Here is a 25783-nt window from a genome sequence, read left to right on the forward strand (position 1 = left end):
CGACGACGATGACCCCATGGACCGGACGCCACGGCCGCTCCGTGATGATCAGCATCGCGGTGCAAGTGCGGATGGAGGAGCGGTTGCGCTGACCACGCACTGCGAGTGCTTGGCTCTCGCGAGGGACGCGTCAGCCGACGACATCAGAGTGATGAGCAGGCCAGGTGTGTTGAGCAGGCCACCGGGCCGCCGCGCCAAACGCCGGCGGAGTGGGGACGAGGTCTGCTCAGCCATCCTCCTGCAGAGTGATGTTAGCATGATTCATGCTGATGTGATATACCTCATTTTCCCTATATATGAAAATAAAATCAGAAATACACAATACAAAAACTTGAAAGCAATGCACATGAGTTGTTCATCTCTGGATCAGCAGGCAGCAGCCGAGCTTAACCGGCTCATGTTGTGCTCTTTCCCCAACAATTCGCCCTAAACATTCTCTTTTCTTGTTTCAATGGTTCCACGCACCCTTTTCCCCCCTCAAGTTTTAGCGTAGGACGCAAACGTTGCTTTTCCCCAAACTGTGCAATCTAATTTTACTACCTATCCTAGAATCCATGAATAATTTTTAAATTCTAAGTTTTTATGTACTATATAACCTCCACGTTTCATTGAACTGAGACTCCGATAATTCTTTGGTGCTGTACAAAATGTCTAAATGACCACTGTATGCACATCGAGAAACACAATGAGCTATCGTAAAAGGTAAAATCTAAAGAACATTAATTGTATAGCACCAAGCCAGGGAGCTCTAACTCCCTTACAGCTGCTAGACCCATGAATTCCCCTAGGATTTTTTTCCCACCATAGATGCATTTTGAAGAGAAGCTGAAGCTGCAAACCCCCTTGATATTTTTCTAGAATCGTCCTTGCACCAAGTCACCGACCGATGGTCATATATGTAGAATGTAGCCTACGATGTCAGGATGAACTATGCTAGTAAGTAGTAAGAGATATATAGGTTTGTTTGAGTAGATTTGTTTGTACAGCTTAGCTTAATCAGTACCGACACGGGCGACACCAATGCAGCTTACGCACGCACCTGTTCCATTGTCAGTCTCACACTATCTCCTTTTGGGGCTTTCGGGGAGCCGGCCTACAAACAAGCTAAAATCGGATCAAGGCCCATTTAGCTTTTGGGGAGCGGCCCACGTACCTCACCCGGCGTCGTCGAGCCACGGAGGCGAATAGGCGATGATTCCGGACTTGCGGTGCTCGTCGCGAGAACTTTCCAGAGCATTCGCCCTCGTCCATCGTCTACAACTGAACGATCCGAGCCAAGCAGCGCGTCTGTTCTCTTCCTCTCCGAAGCTGCCATCCTTCGCGCGAATTAGCCGCTCAGCGATCGGGATTCAAGGTATGTCTTGCTGACCTTCGGGATCTCTGTTTCTCGTTTCCCCTTTCCTTCTCTCATCATGTGACTTCCCCCACCGTGGCTCATCATGGCCTGAATATATCGCGTTTAGTCTATTTCTGATCTGTGGACGAGGCAGAAATGGCTTTCACGGATCGTCTAGCTTGCAAACTGAAGCAGAAATGCAGGGATTGCTCTGTTGGCAATCTGAAGCTTCTCTGTCATTGACTTGACAAGTAAATCACCTTCTCTGTTTAGCTGCAAAAACCGTGGATTTGCTTTCGTAATTCCGCTGATGCGTAGCACAATATACTATAGAAACAAACTCGATTCAGTAATCCTTTTCGTGTCCTGATGGGCTGCATTGCCATATTTAATTTGTAGATAGAATCCCAAGATCGAGGAGCCAAACATTTCAGGTTATGCAATTGAACAGCCGGTAATATGAGTTAACTGAACATGATTCAGCCGGTAATAGGAGTATTAATCAAATAGAAACAGAGTAAATTGTGAAAATTTTCACACTGGGTTTAACTGTATCATGAGCCTTTTTTAAGATAAACAATGGAATTTCTTTGTACAGCGAAAGGTAATTGAATAGCAAAATTACCTGTTCAACACATTTGGAGAAACTAAACTTTTTGCTTCTTCATCTGAAGACTACAGTCTGCAGAGTTGCGATCCCATGATGGGCGCAGCGAGGTTTCTGGTGCAGAGTGCAACCAAAACCAAGGAAATCAAACCTGTCAATGGACTAGCAAGTATGGCAACTCCTTCCTCAAAATTTTGATTGAAGTTCCAACTGTACAGTCCTTTTCCTGAATGCCTGACATTTTCTTCTCCTGTTTGTTCTTTGGAAAATTATACAGGGATGATGACAATTACTACTCCTCAGAGGCATGGGAACGAAAATACTTCCAGTGAATCTGTCGTCACGAAAGACGAAAACGTTGAGCCCCTGGTTGCCTTTAGCAGGCCACCTCCTTTGCCTCCGGTTCTTGGTCCCTTGGTTGTGCTCTCGTTTTTCGAGATGTCATCCGGTGATGAAGACAGCAAATGAGTCAGGCAATACAAATAGCTTATTGTTGTCTGTTTAGTTTGCACCATCCCCTGTGGACATAAGGCTCGTATAATCGCATGAGGGGGCTGATCCTTCATCAGGAGATGGAGATCTAGGCCTTGTACAAACTATGTTGCACTTACTTACTGTATCAACTAGTGACTGAACTGGTGACTACTCACTTCGTTCCAAATTATAAAGCGTTTTAGTTTTCGTTCCAAATTATAAAGTGTTTTGGTTTACTAGATACATAGATTTTGATATATACTTAGATATATACTATGTCTAGAGGACTCCGTTCGCTTGTCTTACAAGCTGTATTTTTTCTATCAGCCAACATTTTTTTTCATAATAAATCAGCGAACAATATGATCTTATTGGTGGTTGCAGATGCATTCTTCATGTTCAGTTCAAACTACTGTACTTAATGTATATTGAAACTCCTTTGTATAGAAATAAGAATTCTATCATAGATTGCACCCTAAATTTAACAATTGTTTAAACATGTACCACGTCGCTCAAGATTGTCGCTGAAGCCAAATGAGATCCTACAACACTAACTCAGCTCTACAAGTTTATCTTTTTACATCTAAAAAGATTCTAAAGTCATCAGCTACCGAATGATATCAAATCTTGATCCTACTTACGTGTCTATGTTCGATACGAATCATACTCTACTTAAAACTCATTTAGCTATCAGTTATAATGAATTATGAACTCAACAAATCTTTAATATATGGATGATATATTTATTGATTATGCATGTGCATTTGGTCTAAGCATGTTTACTTTTTAAGATACTTTTTTACATGTTAGTAGTGATAGAGTGGATAATTGTGACATCCGACCCAATTTAAATTTGACTCATAGTGGTCGATATTGTATGTTGATATAGAATCGTGGAGGGTTAGCGCCACCTTCATTTTAAGCTAAAATGTCTTATAACATTTTAAGCTAAAATGTCTTATAATTTGCTATGAAAAGCTTCTGAAACATGTTTATGCATTGATCAGAATATTCTGGGAAATTTTAAGATTTTTTTCATTTTTCTAGAGCTAAATGTAACTTTTTGAGTCTGGTTTTAGGGTTGAGGAAAACACAGATTACAGTGATAGTTTAAATATTTATAATGAGGTAGAATGGACCTTTTCTTTTGCGAAAGATAAAGAAATGCGTGAACAGAACGGCCCACGAGAAGGCCCGTGCGGCTGCCTCTCCCTGGAGTCCTGGACCGAACAACGCCGGACTGGGCTACCGCCGTCGGCCGCAGGCCCGCGTGCGCTCTATCTCTCTCCCCACGACTCCACGTCTCCACGAGGCAAGTAGGCAACGACTCCACAGAATCACGGTTTACCCCGCGAGGCCGCGACCTGCGTGCGCTCTCCCTCTCTCTCTTCCGACACCCACTCCGCCGCCTCCGCCGCCCCACGCCAGGTGGCGAGGCCTTCGTCGGTCTTTTCACCGGCGACGAGCACCCACCAGGTATTCCCACCTCTATTTCCTTCCTGCTGTGAGAAACCGAGCACCCAAACCCTAAATTAAAAGCTATTTGGCTACTTGATTGATGATCCCAACTAGCGTAGAACTTTATGCAAAAACTATCGGGTGTACACATCAATGTCGCTTTACTGGGTCCGCCCCTGAGTGGCTGGGGTGGCGGCACTAGTCCTTGCTCCTTAGCAGCTGGAGCGGTCTCTGTTCTGTATGCTGGGCGTGATGGGTATGCTGTTTGAACCTAAACTTTTGGGCGATGTTTTCGTTTTGCAGCTGAATGGAACTGTGGTGGTTTCCCTTTGTAGTTTTGTGTCTAGGCACTTGGTGGGGTAGTTATTTTTGGTGTTGCTCAGGAGAAGTTCGAATCCAGTTTTAGGATGCCAACCACAGAATCTGTTGTTATGTTGTGGTAGTTGACACCCTGGTTATTTCCTGAAGCAGATGGAGGAACATTTGATTTAAAATTTGTGTAGCCGGACTTTGCATCCTTTAGTTTATCAGCTTCGCGTCTTTGGATCCATGGAAGTGCAATTTCCATTAGAGGAAATTTTAGGTGTACGCTTCTATAGGTATTTATAAGGATGGTGAAAATATAAGTGATAAGGAGATATGATTCATCCTTTGTTTGCCATCATTGCTAACAATTTTGATATTATCCTCATTTTCTAGCATATAAATTTCATTTGTACGAAAAGAAAAACATCTGAAGTTCTGAACCATATTAACGCTTTCATTATATGGGCCTGTGAAACTTGCACAGTTGCACATTTTCAGGAAAATAATTTTCCTGGCATCTTTTTGTTCGCAGGAATATTCGTGTCAAGTTTGCATTGAAGTATTATGTCAGGGATCGCAACAATTTGTCGCCGGTCATGTCGATCAGCTGCTAGTCAGACTCTAATGGAGACATATTTTGGCCCGTCTGTATCTTCTGGTGCTCTGAGGTGGTTCAGCAGTGGTGCTAAGCACTCAAGAAAACCTGACTTTTCTGTTGCTAACAAGATTAAGGTGGTGGATTGGTATTCTGCAGTTAATGATGTGTCAAAGATCAGAATGTTGCCCCTTTCATGCCGTATGAACACTAACTGGTTGATTGCTTCAAAGTCCAGACATGGTGCATTGCCAGGATTCTTAGGTGTTTCAAGCTTCCATCGTGGATACTCGTCAGATACTGGAATCAAGCCAGAAGCTTCACAGAGTGCTGTCTCTAATCTTCCTTCTACAGAAAGCTCTGAGGTTGGCACTGCAGGTGGTGGTGGGGGTTCATGGATTGAGATCTTGGATAATGCTCGCAAGTCTACTCTAGATGCTACCACTGATGCAGGCAAGAAAGTCAAGGAGCTGACTGATGCAGTTGCACCTCATGTCCAGCAGCTATTTGATACATATCCAAATCTTGAAAAGGTAGTTGTTCCACTTGGCGGAACACTATGTGGTACAATGATGGCATGGTTGGTCATGCCTATCATTCTAAGGAGGCTTCACAAGTATGCATCACAAAGTCCTATAGCAGCACTCATGGGGAACTCAACCAAGATTGATGTTTCGTACCAATCTAGTCTCTGGTGTGCATTAGAGGATCCTGCAAAATATCTGATCACATTCATGGCATTTTCAGAAATGTAGGTTTCTATTCAACTTTATGAAAGAAATTTATCTTTATCTTTTCTGTGTCCTGGACTCCTGATAGTTGGGTTCTGTGCTAAAGATATTTTTCTTCTGACATTTGCATTTTAGAGCTAATTGAATGTCAAGTTTATATCTTATTTTAGGAAAACTTATAGTGTTTTCAGTATTGGTATAGTCATTTTGTTCTTTTCTGAAGAAATTAGAGATATGCAACTACTACTTATTAGAATAAGCATTTCAAATATCAATGTTTCTTCAATGTTGTCTAAGTTCCATGGCAATATACGTTTCTTTTTTTACCTTGTTGATTCTTGTTTGTTTATTAATGCTGCCATTGCCAGAACACTAAATGTTTTTTTTTCTTTACCATGGTGTTACTAATTATGGTCTGATGAAAAAGTGGTACATATAACATTGTATTCTGGATGCTTATGTTTGTGGTGCTTCTCTTCCATAGGGCGTCACTTATTGCACCAAGCATATCAACTTATCTTCCACAGGCATGGAGGGGTGCATTTGTTCTGTCTTTTGTATGGTTCCTTCAGAGATGGAAAACCAACTTCATCGCTAAAGCTATGGCCAAACCAGATGCCTCAAGTGTTGACCGCGACAGGATTTCAGCATTTGATAAGGTTTCTTCATTGGGACTGATTGGACTAGGAGTAATGGGTCTTGCTGAAGCTTGTGGTGTAGCTGTTCAATCAATATTAACTGTTGGTGGTGTGGGAGGTAATATACTAACTTTCACAAGTAAATTCCTTATTTACCGCTGGAATTTAGCTAGATCTCTGGTCTTCCATCAAAAAGTGTGTCCATTTCACTGGCTGCATTGGTAAATCAAGAATTCATGATTTTGTCAAACTAAACAATACCTAGATCTTTTCAACTTAGAACACATGAAACATAAATAGCTCGATACGTCAATGTTGTGTATGGGGAATTGGGGACTATCAGATTTGCACCTTGGAAATGCATTTGGAAAAGTTGGATCCCGCTGCACTGCAAGTTCTTCATTTGGCTTGCTATTGCAACAGATGTTGGAAAGCTGATTGCCTTGCTAGGACTACCACATCTGGCAGCACCCTCTGTGATCAAATGGATGAAACAATTCAGCACACCATCGTCTCTTTGCATTCTTTGAAGGCAAGTTTGGGCAGTCATCTTCGAGAGGCTGGGTCTAATTGCTTGAGCACCTGAACCTTCTGTCTCTCGTTTCTCTAGTTCGTGATGCAATGCTATCAAGGGGCTACCTAGAGTCTTGAGAAAAAAAAGACTCAATACTTTGATCATTCTGATAGCATGGGAAATTTGGAAACATAGGATTCTGGTGTCCAGGCGGTGCTGCACGAAGTGGGAAAGGAATGTGCCCTTTGGTGCTCAGCGAACTCCTCTCTAGGTTGCTGCCCCCGGACCTTCTGTCCTGAGATGTCTTTTGGTTGAGGTCGTTTTATATTTCAGTTTTGTAATTGGTGCTAATGTATTGTAAGGGGTTGGGTCATGGAGAGGCCTCTTTGTCTCTCCTTGTACTATTTTTTCTTAATGAAATGACACACAACTGTCCTGCATTATTCGAGAAAAAAAAAGCGTCTCGGGGAAATATTTTACTTGTGTTGCTCTTGTTTCTGAAAGAATCTCTTACTCAAGTATGGTACATTTTTAAGGAAGCGACCCTTTTGTTTTCTTCCCATTACAGTATTGCAATTAGTTACTGCAGAAGTAAAACTGTAGCAGTTATGTCAGGACTATGAGTTTTGACTCCTATATAGATATATGGGCAAAATGCAAAAATAGTGGTTTGAATTTTTTTGCTCAGCAGCCTGCAAGTAATAATATTATATGCACGCTGACTGCTCTGTATAATGATCCTGTTATATTTTTTTTACTGAAGTAGATAATACCTTTTTTTAACAATACTGAAATTATCTTGTGTTTCTTATACTTTAGGTGTCGCTACTGCTTTTGCTGCTAGAGATGTCCTTGGTAACATTCTGAGTGGGTTCTCCTTGCAGTTTTCTAAGCCATTCTCAATTAACGACTACATAAAGGTACTGCCATATTTATTCGGTGTTTTTTATGACACTTACTGAAATGATGGATTCATAAGTTCTAAATTTCATTCATTTCACTTGCGGACAGTGTGTAACTATGGATAAAATATTCAATTCATGTTTCATGATAGATGTTGGTAAGAATAACAAGATGATTTGTACTGTGACTCGCAAGTGCCGTGAGATTCTCAAGTAATTACTTGTATGATAGTGGAGTAAAAAGATGTGTTGTAATTGTAAAGGATGAGAAAAGAACGAATATTACTAGTCAATGGAGTGATATTATGATTTCAGGATAAGTCACTGCTCGTTGCTAAAATTTGTTCGTTTTAAACAAACGTACTTTGCTTGGAGGATATGTAAACTGTAATTCGGTTCTTACTGAGATAAAGCACAGTTAGTAAGCATCCAAACTGAAAATTCATAAAGATGTCTCAACCTAATGGATGCCCTCTGATGATTAGTAAGGGGCTTTATAAGAAGAAATCATAGATGTGGGGAACTGTTCAACTTTGTGAGCATACAGGATTGTTGTATGTTTTTCCTAAATTGCTAATTTGATTAATGCTTCTCATGTGTTTATGCTTTGAGCACATGTTAGTCTATATGCACGAGAAATTTAAAGAAACGCCATCCTTCCTTCTTGTGTTTGCAAACAATAATAAATGGTCAATTTGGATTGGTGATACTTATCTTCCATCACTTTTTAGGTTCTCACTATGTTCTATAGTTGCAGACTCGCATTTGCTAATAGGAGTTTTGCATTTTAGGCGGGGCCAATAGAAGGTAGGGTGGTTGAAATTGGACTTACTTCTACTTCATTGATCAATCCAGAGAAGCTCCCTGTCATAGTACCCAACTCTTTGTTCTCCAGTCAGGTATGGTAACAGTTTCTATTACTGTATATTTCCCAAATTTTAAAAACACATGTGTGTGGACAAAGATGCCCATCATTGCACATGCTGTCATATACAATTTAGTCCTTTGTGCCTACATGGTAGCTTACAAGTTATGGAATGTACAGTAATACATATTTGTTATACCATTTTTACATGTGTGCATTTTCTTATCCTAATTTTGCTATGTGCATTATCTTGTATATATAATATATCATGCAATGAAGAAACCATGGACTAACGCTGCTTGGGATATTGGAACCTGAATTTATTGAGCTAATACAATAATCATTATAAGACCATAACGGGACCCCAAATGTGCACACTTCTAGGGCATGTTTGGATCGGAACCGGAGCCAGGCAACTCTGGCCAGGCAGCAGATCCAGCCACAGGCGTTCAAAATCGAACACCTGAGCGAACTGCCTTGACCAGGCAGTGCCGGCCAGGAACCAAGCAAACAGGCCCTTACTCCAGCATATGCATATGTTCTATAAACATGATAAGGATTTTCTCTACCAGCCATGGTTCATGGATCACTGTTGAGCTAGTAATGATTTTGACTGCAAAAGCCACTCACATTTTTTTCTAGTTAAATTTGAATTTAGTTTTTTTTTTTTGGAAACTGATTTTAGACTTCTAATTGGAAACTTGGAATGCATGACTGCTAAGCCACTCCTAATTGGAATGCACAACAGCATAGGAATTTTGTATAATTTATGATTTGATATTCTTTGAAATATTTGGAAAGGTTTTTTCTAGTTGAAGTTTGAGAAAACATAAGTATGGCATCAAATGCTTTTCTGTTGATTGAAAATTTTCTGGAAATTCATTTAGTTGTAACATATTTGTAATGATACCATGGGGATTTGTTCTGCTGTGTTCCTTGTTCTTTGGCATGATTGGTAGGGGGCATACCTTGTATAATGACACGGTATTCTAAATAACTTGCAGATGATAGTTAACAGATCACGAGCTAATTGGCGAGCTAGTGTGACAAAGATTCCTATACGAATTGAGGATATTGAGAAGGTTCCTCCTGCATCAGAGGAGATAAAGAATATGTTAAGGTCCAATCAAAATGTGTCCTTTGATAGTGATGTTCCTTACTGCTATCTCTCGAGATTGGAAAGTTCATATGGAGAACTCACCATTGGATGCAACCTAAAAAACATGGTATGTTTGATTTATTCTACTAAAATTTTGCTGCTGTACCTATTTACTCCTAATGGATTTAGTGCCGCATTAGCATGTGTTTATGGTCTGTAATGTTACCTCCTTAAGCACATGTCAAAAGTTTAGTAAGACAATATGAAAGTATTATTACACGTCACTTTAGTATGTTGTTCTCATAAAGACAATTATGTTTGAAGATAAAATTGTTAACTAAAGCATGTTCTTGGAACACACTTTTTTTGCATCATAGGGAGTACGAATTGTTACTGTTGGTTATTATAACAATGGTAGATTTGGGCATAAAATTATGTTACCTTGTTACTACTAATTCACTGCAAGGTTGGAATAGTCCTTTCCTCTTTGAAGCCTGACACAAATATTCTGTTATGTTTTACAGAGAAAAGATGAGTGGCTATCTGCCCAACAAGAAATTCTTTTGGGAGCTGCTAGGATTATCAAGTCACATGGCATTGAATTGGGAAGCACCATGCAGTGCTGTTAATTCACGCTTCCCGGGACTTGACTTTTAAGTAGGGTAAGTACATCAATATTTGGCTCTTGTAACTTGTAGGTGCATGACTGCTATGCTAAAATCCATGAAGCCGTAAGCTCTATCAAGCTAAGTTACATGTTACGTTTCTTCTTTGGTCCCTAGGTTAAGTATTTTTCTTTTCAGTTAAAGTTTATGCCAAACCATGAGAGCATCATATGGTTTACTGGTTTTCCTAGTTCACAAATTCCTGCAACTGATATTGAACAGTTTGCTTGTTGGTTCATTGTAACCTGCATGCCAAAAACTTCCTTGGATTTAGGCATTTTCTTCTTGAAGCTTTGATTAATCAGTACCAACTTTTCGTGTATATCTTCACTTTCTCACTTTTTTGACGGGGGATTGCATTCATTGGCAGGTAATACCTTTAGCCTGCAGAAGTCTAGAACTCTACATACAGACGACACCTAGGAGTTTTGCTTACGGGTGCGAAGGTAAAGACGTCAGTGTTTTATGTCTTGACAGACCATTGACACCCACTACCAATACTATTTTGTTACTGCCATTTCCTTTGGAACTAAAGCCCAGCTCCCTTTTGTGGTCTTCCGTTTTGGTTGGTGCTTGGATCCGTTTCTGGGGAGCTTCGTTATCCAATGTAGACTGGTGAACTTTTGCTCCGCGGGCCGTGTGGTATGGATGAGCCGTGAGCGGATTGTTGCCCATTTCTGTGAAATATTGGGTTTTAACCTCGAATTTTTAAGTGTTTGACATAGTAGTACTCAATTGTCTAGCTCCTGATAGTCGACCATCTCGAAGCAATTGGTGTTTGACAGTCCATTTCTGAGGACTTGCAAGTTGCTTGCCCCAGGATAGAATCTCTGCTTTACCATTCTCGGAACTCATCTGTGGCGTGGTCGCTGTGCTCCTCAAAGTTTGTGTGTCGTAGATAATGCGGGACACGCGTCGTTAGAGAAGCTTTTGTGTCAGCAGGCTGCAGTTTTGATTAAAAAAATGTTTAACCACTTTTTGTCTTCTACTAACGCAGTAATATTCCGTGATTGCTTTCATGCAATACTCTGCTTAGGGAGACAAATTGTGATAAAATATTTTCAGCTACTATCAGTGACGAACCAATGAAGCCAAGAGGTTTGGTGAGTAAAGCTAAGTATAGCCCGAGCACACACGTCTAGAACTCTAGTCTAGATTGCGAAATAAAGCCAGACGGGATCCAGTTCAACAAAATCTCTGGGAACTAGTTCCATGAGCTAACTGAAAGCGAGGTGATTGATAGGAGTGCAAGGTACTATTGGCAGTTTGGAAGATTGAGGGCCTGTTTAGATTGGGGATGAAAATTTTTTGGGTGTCACATCAGATGTGTCGGAAGGATGTCGGGAGGAGTTTTTCGAAACTAATAAAAAAACAAATTACATAGCTCGTCAGGAAACTGCAAGACAAATTTATTAAGCATAATTAATCTGTCATTAGCATATGTGGGTTACTGTAGCACTTAAGGCTAATCATGGAGTAATTAGGCTTAAAAGATTCGTCTCGTGATTCTCAACTAAACTGTGTAATTAGTTTATTTTTTTTATATAAATTTAATGTTCCATGCATATGTCCAAAGATTCGATGGGATGGATGAAAATTTTTTTGGTGGGGAACTAAACAGGGCCTCATACGGCAGCATGGAGGCATGCTTTTGGATTTCTGATTCCGCTTGCATGCATGCTCGAAAGCGCAACTGCAGGAGTACTGAAATTGACACACGCCCCGTCAGCATAAAATAGTGGTGTACGTTGTGTGCTGATAAAAGTAGTTTATGTTTAACTAAATTTCTAGTATAAATACTATTTACATTTACGACTAAATTAATTTATTAGAAAATAGTAATTAATATAATAGTATTTACTTGATATAATAAATATTGATATTTTTATCTATAATTAATTAAATTTAAGATACTTAACCATGACATGTGTTAGAAATTGTATTTTCTGGTCCGGAGGGAGTCCTACGAAATTTGGGCCTGTTTAGATTGGAGATGAAAATTTTTTGGGTGTCACATCGGATATGTCGGAAGGATGTCGGGAGGAGTTTTTAGAAAGTAATAAAAAAACAAATTACATAGCTCGTCAGGAAACTACAAGACAAATCTATTAAGTATAATTAATCTATCATTAGCACATGTGGGTTACTGTAGCACTTAAGGCTAATCATGGAGTAACTAGGCTTAAAAGATTCGTCTCGCGATTTTTAACCAAACTGTGTAATTAGTTTATTTTTTTATGTACATTTAATGTTCTATGCATGTGTTCAAAGATTCGATGGGATGGATGAAAAAATTTAAACAGGCCTACGTCGGCATGGAAACATCCTTTTCATGCCCATGTGCATGTGCTGAACCGAGCTTTGCTTTCGAAAACCAACATATTGCCTGCAACCTGCGCGGCATGCGGCGAACAGACCGTCGCATGGCCGTGTTGTAGCGCTGCCACCTGTCTAGGTTGCCATCAATGACCATTTACAACCCTGCAACTGATGGTCCGGGGCAGTCAATGAACATTACTAGTAGAGTACCCTGATTTATGATATGAATCATGGCGATAAACGCGGTCGCCCATTTCGCCAGAACGCCGAAAAAGCCACCGAACACGTTGCCGCGGCGTGGGCTTTCGCCACCAAGGCAACAGTGTCACTGCGGAGGCACACACTGGCGGTACGAGATTTGCCGAAACGGAAGCAGAAATGGACACGCGGCGGATCTGATTTCGGCCGTACTCTCACAAGCGAGGCCCAGACAAGGACAGATTTCGTGTAGCCACTCCACGCCATGCCCCATGCCCTGCGAATCTGCGATGATGAGTGATGGCTGCACTGCTCGGCTGCTCGCGCGGACGCCGAGCCACGCAGCGGTCCTGCGACGGTGGCTCCCAGTGACCCTGTCTCACTGATCTGACCCCGTGCCGGTGCCGTGCGCCCGTGCCACGTCTCCATCAAGCCTAACAGCAATGCATAGCCCACCAGTCCACCACCGTAGCCGTTGGGCATGGGGGCAGCGGTTTGACTCGCCGTCGCCATGGCGGAACGCCCGGCCAAACCTTCGAGTCCTGGTCTTCTGGCGCGTTGCGAACAGTAGTTACACCTACACGTCCGTGAGCGCAAAACGCGATGGATCGTTTGAAACGAGACTAGTTCATGCCCTCCAAGAAGAAGAATGGATTCGTACAAGGAAAAGAAGAAGAAGAAAAGAATCTGAATCTTCCTATCTTCATCTGTCTCTAATCAAAGCTCACGCTCCTGCTACTTGGCTGAACTCGCCTTCCCTGCATACGCCTACATCGATGGTCATCGTCTTCTCCCCGTTCTCCCCACCATCCTTGGGCGAAGACACCACTCTGCAGCAATTTCGCCTGGGGGACTGCAAATCATGTTACATCGCATCAGTGACACATTTGTTTAGTACGAGATCAAACATCGGAGTAGCCTAAACTAATACTATCCAGGTCCAGCTTTTTATATCAGCAGTAGCATCAGAATTTGTAAAAGTTACATCTTGCCAGTGTTTTTTTTTGTCTTATATAAAGATAAGATTGCCTCTTACGGAGTAGATGGCTGCGTACTCTAATCCAAGCGAACTACCAGTCTACGGCACAGTTTTGTTGATTCCGTGCTTTAAAAGAGTTTTGCTATGTCCAGCAATGCCAGCCAGTTTTGTGCATTGGCTAGTTGTCTGTCCTCTCTAAATGGCAATGCATCATGTGATGGACAGTTTATTTGGATGCAATGCAATGCAAGAGAAGAAAAAGGAATGGTGTGGCACGAAAGATTACCCTGTCCCAGAGCCCGGGGTCAGGCTTCTTGAGGACGACGATGTGATCGAGATGCGCGTCCGGGTCGGCTATGTCCCACCGGCACGCGGGCCGCGTCTCGTTCGGGTGGCGCCACCGCTCGTACCGCGTCACCGTGGTCTCCCCGCCGCGCCCGGCCTGGCGCCGCGCCGACGACATGTAGTACACGGCGGGCTTCTGGCACGGGCTGCGCGCCATCGGCCTCGTGTTGAACGCGTACGCCGTGTAGTCGGCGCGGCGGTACCAGTTGAGGAACGTGCGCGCCGGCATCTCCATCTCCCGAGGCGACATTATGCCCCTGGCCACCAGCACCGTGAACCCCCACGCCACGGACACCGTCCAACGGTTGGCGCCGTCGTAGCAGATGGACTGCTGCATCAGCCCCGCCGTGTCCAGCTTCACCGGCCCGTCGAACAGCCGCCGCACCGCCGCCGGGCGCGACCTCGCGTCCGGGAACAGCGGCTTCACGACGTCCAGGTGGTGCAGCGTCACGATCGGCGCCACCGGGTGGGACGCGAGCAGGCCCAGGAGGTCGCCGTACACGTCGTACTGGTGGAACCCCGGGTGTTTGGTGAGCGGCACGCCCAGCTCCGCCATGCACGCCTGGATCCGGTCGTCGCTGCCGTACAGCGCTGGGTACCGGCGGAGGCAGCCGTCCTGCATCCGCGCCAGCGCCTCGGCCAGGGGCCGGCTGATGGCGAAGCCGCCGCCGCCGTACGCCATCCCGTAGGAGAAGTAGATGTTCTGCAGGTGGCTCTCGGAGAGGGAGCCGATGTAGTAGGGCTGGCGGTGGTCGAACTTGTTGAGCACGGTGAGGAGGTTGTCCGGGAAGAAGACGGTGTCGTCGTCGCCCATTACGAACCAGCGCACGCCGGGGAGGCCCAGGCGGAACGTCTCGGAGACGATGCGGGAGATGCGGATGGCGGACCGGTGGCCGCGGCGGTGCGTGTAGGGGAACGCGGAGGTGTCGGACGAGATCCTGATGGCCGGGAGCCCCGTGCGCGCCGTGGACATGTTGGACTCGCGCACCTCGCGGTCCAGCCACACGTAGCCCCGCATGGCGCCGCGCGGGCGCCACCACACCTTGATGTACTCCTTACGCTTGTCCCAGAACCGCGACGACGCGGCGATGCCGAACACCACGTGCTGCAGCGTCGTCGCCGAGGGCACAGCCAAGGGGGAAGGGGGCAGCTGCTTCTCCGCCGCCGCCGTCGACGCCGACGCCGTCGCCGCCGTGAGGTTGGCGGACACCCGGGAGACCGACGCGGCGTCAGGCGCGCAGTTGGAGGCGGCCGACGACGCGGAGGTGAGGAGGAGGTGCAGCGTGTAGAAGAAGTAGAGGGCGGTGAGGGGGAGGAGGAGCAGGAGGAGGAAGCGGAGGAAGGAGGCGGTGAGCGTCTCCTTCCCGCCCCCTCCTCCCTTCATTGTCCCCGTCGCCGTGGCTGCTGCTCCTCACGACCTGACCCTCACCGTCTCGAACGAACCACTCGACGCCGCCGTCCACCACTTGGCCGGCCGGGCCGCGAGGCGCCCGATTTCGCCGGCGGAATCAGAATGGGTTGGATTTCGCGGGGGCGAGAGGGTCACACGGGTCGCGCATTCCCCTCCCCTCCGCGTGTTGCTCCGCGCCGCCGCCTGCTGCCCTCTCTCTCCTCAGCTCGGGTTGTCTCCTCTCGGTCGGCGATTTGGGTGGGGGATCGGTGCGGTGGGTGGGTCGGCGAGCGCTTCTTCTGTTTCGTGCCCGCTTTTGCTGACCTTTTTCTCCCCGTGCCACTGCAGCTGTTGCATGCCTGCGGCCTGCGGGCTGCTGCTGCTGCTTAATGCTAATGGAGAGAGAGTATTTATTAGCGCGGCCTGGAGATTTGCTAACGCTGCTATCGTTAGTTTGGCCGCATCCAGCATTTACTAAACCATGCGAGTGTGAGAGAGGGAGAGGATGTAATTGGTCTCGTTATTAACCTGGGTTCTGAATATTTGGTAAAAAAGAAATTGAAGCGGAGATTTGGTAATTGAACTAAAGAAACGGAAGATTTGGTGCTCGTGTGGATTGGAGCTAGAATTTTGCTGGAATTTGGGTATTTCGTTGCCCCATTTGCAACGTCTGCACGGTAGCTTTTGCAGGACACAGCTATTCCAGGTTTTGTTGGTTAAAAAAAAAAAGGTCCAGCCATTTATTTTCCTTTTATACACGCCCTTTTATATGGGAGCAGTGACGAGTCCACGATCCAAAATGAAGTCCATAGTTCGTGCACGTACTATTGGGATTTTTCTTTACTTTTTATCAAGATCACATTAGTATGTTTGCTTGAGATATTTGTCGAATCATGTTTTTCTCTCACAAGTCATAACAAATCAGCGAAAAGGATTTTCAACTATGGGTTTTTAGCCAAGTGAACATAGTTGTCTACAAGTTTTGTCATCATCATCATCATCATCATCATCCACATGCTCTTTCTTCGACTACATTAAGGCCATGTTTAGATTGGAAATAAAAAAATTTTAGGTGTCACATCAGATGTGTCGGAAGGATGTCGGGAGGGGTTTTTAGAAACTAATAAAAAAACAAATTACATAGCTCGTCAGGAAACTGCAAGACAAATCTATTAAGCATAATTAATCTATCATTAGCACACGTGGGTTACTGTAGCACTTAAGGCTAATCATGGAGTAACTAGGCTTAAAAGATTCATCTCTCGATTTTCAACCAAACTGTGTAATTAGTTTATTTTTTTATGTACATTTAATGTTTCATGCATGTGTCCAAAGATTCGATAGGATGGATGAAAAAATTTTAGTTGGGTAACTAAACAGGGCTTAAGACGAATGCCTTAGAACTCCTTGATAGTATGGCCAAAAAAATTAATGCACACTACAACAAATATCTCAAGCTTGCTTCGGTCCCATTAGCTCTATAGTGTCATTATTTTTCAAGAATATCATTTGCGCCATACGTCAATCATCGATCCAAATCTTTGGGGCTAAGGCACTTGTGGCCTGTGACTAACTCATAATGTGTATCCCGCTGCAAAGCACACGTTATTCACCACACTTGTGTTAGTCAATCACCAAAACCACCAAGATACCACATTAGGGCCTAAATGTGTGCACCATTGAATCATCAGGTGGCACATACGAAGGAATTTTGTGAAGTCTATGAGGGCCATCCAAGCCTAAAGTGCAAGTTGGGAGAGTATTCTTATTGTTTACCTAGTGTTCTCGACTTAAATTTTCCTCAATATGCTATTCAAGGTTTGTTACTCTTGGTATTTTGTGGCACCTAGACAGTCCAACAAAAGATTAGGTGACATTCCCCGTGAAGTTTCTTATGGGTAGGCTTCAATTGGTGTTTAGTTTGACCCACCATTCCAGAGTGGAGAAGGGGTATTCACTAGTGGAGCTTTAAGACTTCATGACTCAATGGGGAACAAAACTGACTCTTGGTGACTCTTTGGTGCTCCAACATGGATTAGGGTGGCATGGATTATGTGCTCCAATGTGGTACAAGGGTAGAGAATTCGGTTGTCACTTTACCTTTCTTTCATTCTTGCATTACTTTCATGCCATAGCTTTCTACTTTACTTTTGTTTTGTGCAAGTTTAATTGTGTGAAAACTAGGATTCCATGATAGAGTGTGTTACTAAGAGCCTTATTCTTAGTGCTAACTTTACTAAGGACATATTGGCTTGATGGCCCTAAGGACTAGGAGTCTCCTTTATAGTCTTTTATTGTTCTAGGAGTCTCCTTGCAAGTGGTTGAGTATAATTGCATAGGCTAAGGTTTGTTTGCACTTAACTTTTTAGAGCCCAATTGACCCTGCCCTCCCCTCTTGCCTCTTAGGCCATTCGAACAAAAGGTTTATAGTCAATCCATGTGGGCCCAATCACTTGAATATGGCTTTATCTAAGTATGTATTTCTCAAACATATATTGTTTTGTCTCTTTGTTCAAACTATGCCTGGGTGTACCATGCTTAAAACTACACCGCAATGAAAATGAAGAAGACCTAGGAATTTTTTTCACCAATTACAAATCAAAGCTCAGTTGTTCCAATGGTTAATAGAGGTAACACAACTCCTGAACCTGATGATTTGGATGAGGATGAGGATATCTCACCCATTGCTCCTAACTGTGTCAGGGAGAAAAGGATGCTTTGACATGACTCCCCTAAGGAGAAGAAAAAGAGGAAGACTTTTATATATTGGCACATGAAGCCCCTTGTGGATGCATATTAGTAAATGGCAGCATGGCCGTCATTGCTATCATCCAGAGCAAAGAAGTGGTTAACCATGCACATTTATCACTTCGAAATGTGGTCGAGAGTTCTTTTGTAGTTTCATTTTTAAATGAAGTGGTGCATTCTCTTTCAAATGAAGTGGTGTATTCTTCCAAAATTGTCTAGTCATCCAATAGAGAAGCAAGAACAAATATAATTACCTATATAGCTCTTCACAACTTTATTAGAGATAGTGTCATACATGATGCAAATTTTGAGAGATGTGTTAGAGATGGAGATCAAACTACACAAGATATTGGACGTTGTTTTTAGCCAATGACATGAATATTGGAACTTTGTATGATTATATTACAACAACTATGGTAGCATAGTATTGAATGTTGCCAACTTATTATCATGGACCAAATTGTTTTGCACACAATTATGAATGTTAAATTAGCCAATATACTTTTGTAGGTGTGTCTACGTGTGAATAGCCTATCATTTTCTCAAAGGAAAAAAATTGGTACAATCCTTATACAACCTAAAAACATAGTTAAAAATGCAATGTATGCTTATTCATTAACAAAGTAAGACATCATCAACTCTAGGGACAGTTGGGTCATTTCACACTCATGAGTCATGACAGGCAATCTCCTAAATAGAAAATCAGGATTGCCAATATAGTCAAATTGTCTAGCTAGTGGATTCTCTAGACAAATAGCTTCTCAAAAAATCTCTACTAAAATAAGATCCCAAAAATAGGGTCATTGTAAGTGCAATCAAGCCCTAGTTGTGGGTTTTGGTGATAATGACCACACAATTAGAGGACTAATGAGATTTGTTGAGATGACAAGCAGGTAAAATAAGAATGAGGGTAACACATGATATGTGAGATGGCAAAAGCCCAATTACCAAATGATGTGGTGATGGACTCAAAGGCATTTTAATTATTTAATATTTAATCTTGAGTTTAGGCTATGCCGCACTATAAAGAGGGATGCAAATTTAGTTGGTCTGAGGAAGATAGAGTGCTCAAGTATTAAAACTAAATCAAAAGAGAGACACTCTAGCACTTCACGAGCACGTAGAATAGTTTTTTAAGACTTGTGGTGTCGGAAGTCCCGACGTGCGTCGGAACTGATGACGCATGTCGGAACTGATGACGTTCGTCGGAAGTTCCGACACCTGGCCCTCTTGCTACCTCTGCTCGCGCTTGCGTCGGAAGTCCCGACGCGCGTCGGAACTGATGACGCATGTCGGAACTGATGACGTTCGTCGGAAGTCCCGACACCTGGCCCTCTTGCTACCTCTGCTCGCGCTTGTGTCGGAAGTCCCGACGTACGTCGGAACTGATGACGTGTCGGAAGTGATGACATGTGTCGGAACTGATGACGCGTCGGAACTGATGACGTTGACTGGTTTTGTATAGACTTCTGACCAAGTGAACAGTGTTTTTAGTATATGTCGGAAGTCCCGCGTCGGAACTTCCGACGTAGATTTGAACGGTTAGTTTTCAGCTTCTTGTATAAATAGCTTTCTCAACGTTTCTAACCGTTATGGACTTATTCTAAGCAATTCACTCACGACCCCAACAGCTCTCAAGCTCTCAAGGCTCTCCTCTCCTCTCCCCTTTGCTCCAAACTTCGATTCCCCAAGGATTTGAGTGATAGGAGAGTAGATTGAGTGAGAAAATCATCTAGCAAGCTTGAGCACTTGAGTTCTTCGTCAAGCCGGTTAGATTTGCGTCTATTACTCTTGGGTTCTTGGAACCCTAGCCGGCTAGGCGTCGCCCAAGAGCTCCCGATCTGTGGGAGGACCTTGGGAAGTTTGTATTACCCTTGATTTTCTAGTGAAGAACTCAAGTTTACCTTTGTGGTTGCTTGAGAGAGGCAAGGAGGTGAAAGAGACTCCGACCTTAGTGGTCACCTCAACAACGAGGACGTACGCAAGCCTTAGTGGCGAGCCGAACCTCGGGATAAATCTTTGTGTCCCGTGTGCTTATTGTTGTTGTGATTACTTGAGATTACTTGTTCTTTGTTGTCTCTTTCTCTCTCAAGCCATTTCTTAGGTTTTGGTCCCGATCTACAAATTGGTGGCGGTTCAAGGTCAAGGAAGCACTTGGATTACTTCATCTTACCACTAGAAAGTGGGGTTGTAAGTTATTGCTTTCACAAATGTAACACCCTAAAATTTACTCCTTTTGAAATATAGATAAAATTATTTAATTTTGTATTTTTGTGCTCATAAAAATATAGGAAAAATAATATTTTCATTAAATTAAAATTTATCATAAGGCATAGCAATATTATTATGCATACATGCTGGTGCATATGTTTTGATGTGATGCTTGTTGCTCCTTTATGTGTTGATAGTAAGAAAAATATTTAAAATACGTTTAGTACATCGATCTTCCTTATTCGGCACGTATTTATCTTTTATCTACAACCAAATTCCTTGTTTCTAAGCTCAAATTTTTATTAGAACCTTCCTAAAATATTTTCTTTATCACTCAAAGCACTTCTTTTAGTTCCTCGTCCATCAAGCAATCTCTACAAACTTTTCGGAAATTTTTCCATCTTCTGTTCTCACTTTTCTCTGAGCATGATCTAATTTTTAGATGCTCTAAACAATCTTATCATGAGCTCTAAAAACTTTATTCGGGTTCCCCATGTTCTATAATATCTCTGAGAATTTTTCCCGAATTTTCGGAGCTTTCGGAGTATTTTTCGTGGCTTAACTACTAATTCTAAACTTTTCTAGAATTATTTTATCAATGAAAATAATTAATTCCGAAAATAATAAATCTCTTATTAGTTTTTCCAACGTCAAAGCCCATAATAAATCCCAAAAACCATATAGTTATTTACTAATGGGCTTTAATAATTAATTAGGCCTATTAGTAAAGATGAAGGTTGCAAATCAATTAGTACCATATCGCTAGTTGACGTGGAGCTGTGGAGTTTCTCTCCCTATATATTTGTACCAACTCTTAGGTTGAGCACACCAAATACTACCATATGGGAAGCCTCTAGTTTGGGGATTCCTAAGGTAGTAAAATTATATTTTATCCTTTCTCTACACGTTGCCCCTTCGTCATCAGAAGTCGAGCACCATGCCCTGGTAGCACACGACACCGTTCGTCTTCCAATGTCGTGGCTTGCCATGCTAGTTCCTTCCGCGAGACATGGCTGAAGTCGTTGTTGGCACTTGAGTTGTCCATGGACGGTACATATCTACTCATCTCCTTTAAACCTCTGTTTTTCTTGCTAACTCCCAATATTTATAGTTAATCCCGCTTAAATCATTTGGCGTTGATCTTTGTAGCTCCGTTTTGCTCTGTTCGTTAGTTTCATACGTAGCAGCAATGTTAATTCGTCACATGTTTTATAATTTAATTAGTAATTGTTATGGGTACGATTAGCTTTCTATTTTTTTTAAAAAAATAATAACATATGAGTTACACTTCAATAAGTTATACGCAAGTGTGAAAACAATTTGATTGCTATCACTAATGTGTTCTGAAATTAAAATTTGATTAAATTAACTCACGTCATATGCAATTGAAATGGATGCTTTCATATATTTATTTTCTTTAACAACTTAAGTTTAACTAATCTGAAAACTACTTAAATATTTTTAAATAAAATATGATTAGTTTTACCTTGGCTTTCTAAACATAATTTGACTTAACTCAATTTAGGTATTTTTCCCTGTAGTATCTTATACATATTATATATATATAAATAAAATAAATAAAACTCGTAGTTTTCTTTTTCTCGTAAAATAAATTTTATGGTAGTCGTTTAGTTCTATTACGCTCTCATTAGCGTGCTTTTTACGTCTGTGTGCTGGTGGCGATACGTAGATTAGTTTCAAATCTTTTTATTGTTTGGTGTTTGTTCTAATTTAGTTCTATTATTTGCTTTGTGTATGTTTGGCTCCGATTGCTTGTGTGTTTCTATTCGATGATCGAGTTTAGTCGGTGAGCAACTCGTGGTGATCAAGAGCGTTTCGGTGATCAAGATCAAAGCTTTGGCAACAAGTGAGACCAGCAGGACCAAAAGGATAAGCAAGAGCAATTGGATTGAGGCAAGTATAGCATTTGGATTTTATTTCTGTGACCATGATCGTGTGACTAGATTAATGTTAAGTAATAAATGATAAAAATGACTTTTTAGCCACTTGATGATTTGTCTGTACGTGATCACCCGGGACAACAGTGCAACCATGAGGGCTATAATGGCTCTGGCTTTAGCTCAGTATGAAGACCTTTTCTAGCTTGTTAGAGGTTACCCGAGAGGGCGGAGGGGCTGAACCGACACGGGTATAGTGCGAGCCCCTGTCCCTATGTGTATAGGCTGCGCGTCATTGTGCCATTCGGAAGGGGGGTATCTATATCTGCTCGCAAAGGAAACCTTGCGGCCCTAACATGTTAGACGAACTTTTGAAAGGCTTCATAGTGATCCCTGCCGACCTTCCTTGGAAGTGGGTTAAGAGGCTGATCACCTCGGGCGAAAGGGTAAATCATGACTCATGGGTAAAGATGTGCAACCTCTGCAGAGTGTTAAAACTAGTATACTAGCCGAGCTCACGGTCAGGAGCGGCCTTGGGGACATCTACATTAAGGATGATGATTCTTGTGTGTTAAATATGCTCAGTGTTTATTGTTTAATGCTTTACATTATTTATGTCACACTGATCATGAGATTGTGGGAGCTATACAATCTAGTTGCTATACTTGTTGAGTTCGACATGGACTCACTCTTGCTATTTCCCCAAACCTCAGGAGAAGTTTAGGCTTGTGATCAACGAGTCAGTTGGATCCTGTAGAGAGAAGTTAATACCCGAAGTTTGGAGTTGTCTATCCGCTGTTTGCTATCACAGGTTATATCTTTTATACTAAGTACGTTATATATTTATGCATTATCTTTTGATATTACCCCTTATTTGTAGCTATATGTGGGATTTGACTTCTAAAACTCACATATGGTGCGTATCTGATTTGTCCTTAAAATCGGGTATTACAAAGTGGTATCAGAGCAATGCTGGCTGTAGGACGCAAGCCTAGTTAGAAATTGGTCGTCTTAAGGTTTTGGAATTGTCATAAAATCCTTGCTCTATAAACCTTGGTACTTTCATCCATACTATATCCCTATCCTTGCTATTTGTCTCTACCTTGTTGCTTATTTTAAAAGTACTTGTTTTCACCTTCACTCCTTGATTTGGTATGCTTTTAGAACCTTTTCTTATCACCTTCTTGCGTCTTTGAAATATAAGTTTTACGATCTCTACCCTTACTATGAAGAGAACGATAGTATCGCAAGTTGAGTGAAGTGTGAACCTTCGATGCTTAGTTGGTTTGTTATTATGTTTATGCTTGATTTGGATCTTTGTAATGAGTGCAGTGATTTTGTGGGATTTCTCCACAATATCATTTAGTTTATAGGCCTAAGGCATAAGGATTAATGAAATAAGTAGTTGGGTATGGCTATCTTCTGTTTCTGTCCTTTGCTGTTTTCTGGAGCAGTCTGCAATGATTCTGGTGTATCTTCAAGATCTGATCGTGAAAAGTTTATCCAATTTTTCTGGGAACAACTAGACTTCAATATATTTCTCTGACCACAAGAATCACCCTCATAGCTGTTATGGTTTGGAAGTTACAAAAATCACAAAATGATACATATGTTCTGTCAGGAATCTGGACCAGTTTTGGTTGCCTAATATTTGAGACCAATATAACTATAGAATTTGGAAAAGTGTTCTATAGAAAAGATGTACACAATTTGATAATCTTTCCAACGGTATAAGATGGAACTTATTTGGATAAGTAGAACCTGAGATATGATATTTACAATTGGATGTTTCTGTTCTGTATCAAAGTCTGGGCAGTTTTGGTATTCCCCATTTTCGGCCAACTTGAAATCAGAAGATGGGAAAGAGTTGTATACGAAAGTTGTAGAGGATTTCATAAGCTTTTAAACAATATAAGGATCATCTGCAGATGATTTAAGGAGCTCTAGATATAATTTCTGGAAGTTATTACACCTTGGCTGAGACATTATCAGGAAGGATATTATAATTGGCTATTTTACCTAAACTTAAAGACAGAACCTAAGAAGGTCTTCTACGTGAAAGTGGTAGAGAATTTCATAAGTTTTCTAATGATATAAGCTATAACTCTATTGGAATAACAGAATATGAGTTATACCTATTTTTCTATGCTGGTGTTTTTCATATCGCGGGAAAATTTCAGGATACATGTTTATTCTCTTGCACATAAGCTCTTTGGGATGTCATGAGTTCTCAATGTTAGCTAACTTGTCTAGAAAACATGGAAGATACCTTTCTTGTGCCCTAGTTGACTTTTCATAAGGGGGGTAGCCTAATTAAAGGAGTTACAATGAGAAGGATTGGCTAATGTTGGATCATATATGAGGATCACAAGTGTTCGGTGAATTTGGTTTTGTTTCAAGATATCATCTCTTTTAGAGAATATCAATGGAGGTATATGTCATTGCTGATACTCATAGATTGAGAGTTATGCTTATGAGGATCAGATGACACCAAAGTCTACAAAGTTATACATACAATGTGAGAGTGAAACAACTTGATTGTGATAAAGGTACCAATAGATGGAACATAGTGATGAAACCAACCTTGGCTCAAGAGACTCGGTACAACGAATTTAAAAGACTATATGATGTGTAGCGTCTAAAAAGGATAGGAGAAATAAGTTTAAAGAAGGATCGTACCTACTACACTACACTAGGTGTCTCGTCAATATTTTAGGAATACTTGAGGCTACTTGGAGTAAGAGAGTGGAATCATTGCAATGAAGATATAACTACTCAAGAAAGTGAACAAGATTCAAAATATACATCTCTTTGATAACCGTCTTCCGAATCTCGAGGACGAGATTCATCTTAAGGGGGGTAGAATTGTAACACCCTAAAATTTACTCCTTTTGAAATATAGATAAAATTATTTAATTTTGTATTTTTGTGCTCATAAAAATATAGGAAAAATAATATTTTCATTAAATTAAAATTTATCATAAGGCATAGCAATATTATTATGCATACATGCTGGTGCATATGTTTTGATGTGATGCTTGTTGCTCCTTTATGTGTTGATAGTAAGAAAAATATTTAAAATACGTTTAGTACATCGATCTTCCTTATTCGGCACGTATTTATCTTTTATCTACAACCAAATTCCTTGTTTCTAAGCTCAAATTTTTATTAGAACCTTCCTAAAATATTTTCTTTATCACTCAAAGCACTTCTTTTAGTTCCTCGTCCATCAAGCAATCTCTACAAACTTTTCGGAAATTTTTCCATCTTCTGTTCTCACTTTTCTCTGAGCATGATCTAATTTTTAGATGCTCTAAACAATCTTATCATGAGCTCTAAAAACTTTATTCGGGTTCCCCATGTTCTATAATATCTCTGAGAATTTTTCCCGAATTTTCGGAGCTTTCGGAGTATTTTTCGTGGCTTAACTACTAATTCTAAACTTTTCTAGAATTATTTTATCAATGAAAATAATTAATTCCGAAAATAATAAATCTCTTATTAG

General features: G+C 41.7%; 3 protein-coding genes and 1 long non-coding RNA gene across 5 annotated transcripts; 3 read left to right on the plus strand and 1 right to left on the minus strand.

Moving 5' to 3' along the window:
- LOC110436549 lies at nt 1177-2786 on the plus strand. Its single transcript, XM_021463830.1, has 3 exons — nt 1177-1354; nt 2011-2112; nt 2221-2786. Exons 1-3 carry the CDS (start codon nt 1192-1194, stop codon nt 2409-2411), a joined length of 456 nt encoding a protein of 151 aa, XP_021319505.1. The 5' UTR covers nt 1177-1191; the 3' UTR covers nt 2412-2786.
- LOC8060429 (mechanosensitive ion channel protein 1, mitochondrial) lies at nt 3737-11031 on the plus strand. 2 transcript variants are annotated; one of them, XM_002446935.2, is made up of 8 exons: nt 3737-3893; nt 4714-5527; nt 5992-6263; nt 7479-7579; nt 8353-8460; nt 9431-9652; nt 10050-10187; nt 10561-11031. In XM_002446935.2, the coding sequence occupies exons 2-7, from the start codon at nt 4746-4748 to the stop codon at nt 10152-10154; spliced, it is 1590 nt and encodes a 529-aa protein (XP_002446980.1). In that variant the 5' UTR covers nt 3737-3893; nt 4714-4745; the 3' UTR covers nt 10155-10187; nt 10561-11031. The 2 variants fall into 2 exon arrangements, with proteins under 2 accessions (XP_002446980.1, XP_021319470.1); XM_021463795.1 differs by lacking the exon at nt 3737-3893 and adding an exon at nt 3996-4131 and having other exon boundaries at nt 10561-10996.
- On the minus strand, nt 13292-16490 carry LOC8060430. The gene is made up of 2 exons (XM_002448328.2): nt 13973-16490; nt 13292-13560 (listed from the first exon to the last, which is right to left on the minus strand). The coding sequence occupies exons 1-2, from the start codon at nt 15413-15415 to the stop codon at nt 13432-13434; spliced, it is 1572 nt and encodes a 523-aa protein (XP_002448373.1). The 5' UTR covers nt 15416-16490; the 3' UTR covers nt 13292-13431.
- On the plus strand, nt 16735-18449 carry LOC110436631. The gene is made up of 2 exons (XR_002454443.1): nt 16735-18051; nt 18125-18449. It is a non-coding gene; the product is annotated as an uncharacterized LOC110436631 (long non-coding RNA).

This window comes from Sorghum bicolor, chromosome 6, assembly GCF_000003195.3.
Source record: "Sorghum bicolor cultivar BTx623 chromosome 6, Sorghum_bicolor_NCBIv3, whole genome shotgun sequence".
NCBI classification, from domain to species: Eukaryota; Viridiplantae; Streptophyta; class Magnoliopsida; order Poales; family Poaceae; genus Sorghum; species Sorghum bicolor.

What these genes read in the sequence shown, in the direction of transcription:
- LOC110436549 (XM_021463830.1), top strand. Translation starts at nt 1,192, where the DNA reads ATGATTCCGGACTTGCGGTGCTCGTCGCGAGAACTTTCCAGAGCATTC. An exon ending in CTCAGCGATCGGGATTCAAG is followed by an intron (nt 1,355 to 2,010) that starts GTATGTCTTGCT and finishes CTTCATCTGAAG; the next exon opens with ACTACAGTCTGCAGAGTTGC. An exon ending in ACCTGTCAATGGACTAGCAA is followed by an intron (nt 2,113 to 2,220) that starts GTATGGCAACTC and finishes AAAATTATACAG; the next exon opens with GGATGATGACAATTACTACT.
- LOC8060429 (XM_002446935.2), top strand. Translation starts at nt 4,746, where the DNA reads ATGTCAGGGATCGCAACAATTTGTCGCCGGTCATGTCGATCAGCTGCT. An exon ending in TTCATGGCATTTTCAGAAAT is followed by an intron (nt 5,528 to 5,991) that starts GTAGGTTTCTAT and finishes TCTCTTCCATAG; the next exon opens with GGCGTCACTTATTGCACCAA. An exon ending in GATGCAACCTAAAAAACATG is followed by an intron (nt 9,653 to 10,049) that starts GTATGTTTGATT and finishes TATGTTTTACAG; the next exon opens with AGAAAAGATGAGTGGCTATC.
- LOC8060430 (XM_002448328.2), bottom strand. Translation starts at nt 15,415, where the DNA reads ATGAAGGGAGGAGGGGGCGGGAAGGAGACGCTCACCGCCTCCTTCCTC. An exon ending in ACCCCGGGCTCTGGGACAGG is followed by an intron (nt 13,561 to 13,972) that starts GTAATCTTTCGT and finishes CATGATTTGCAG; the next exon opens with TCCCCCAGGCGAAATTGCTG.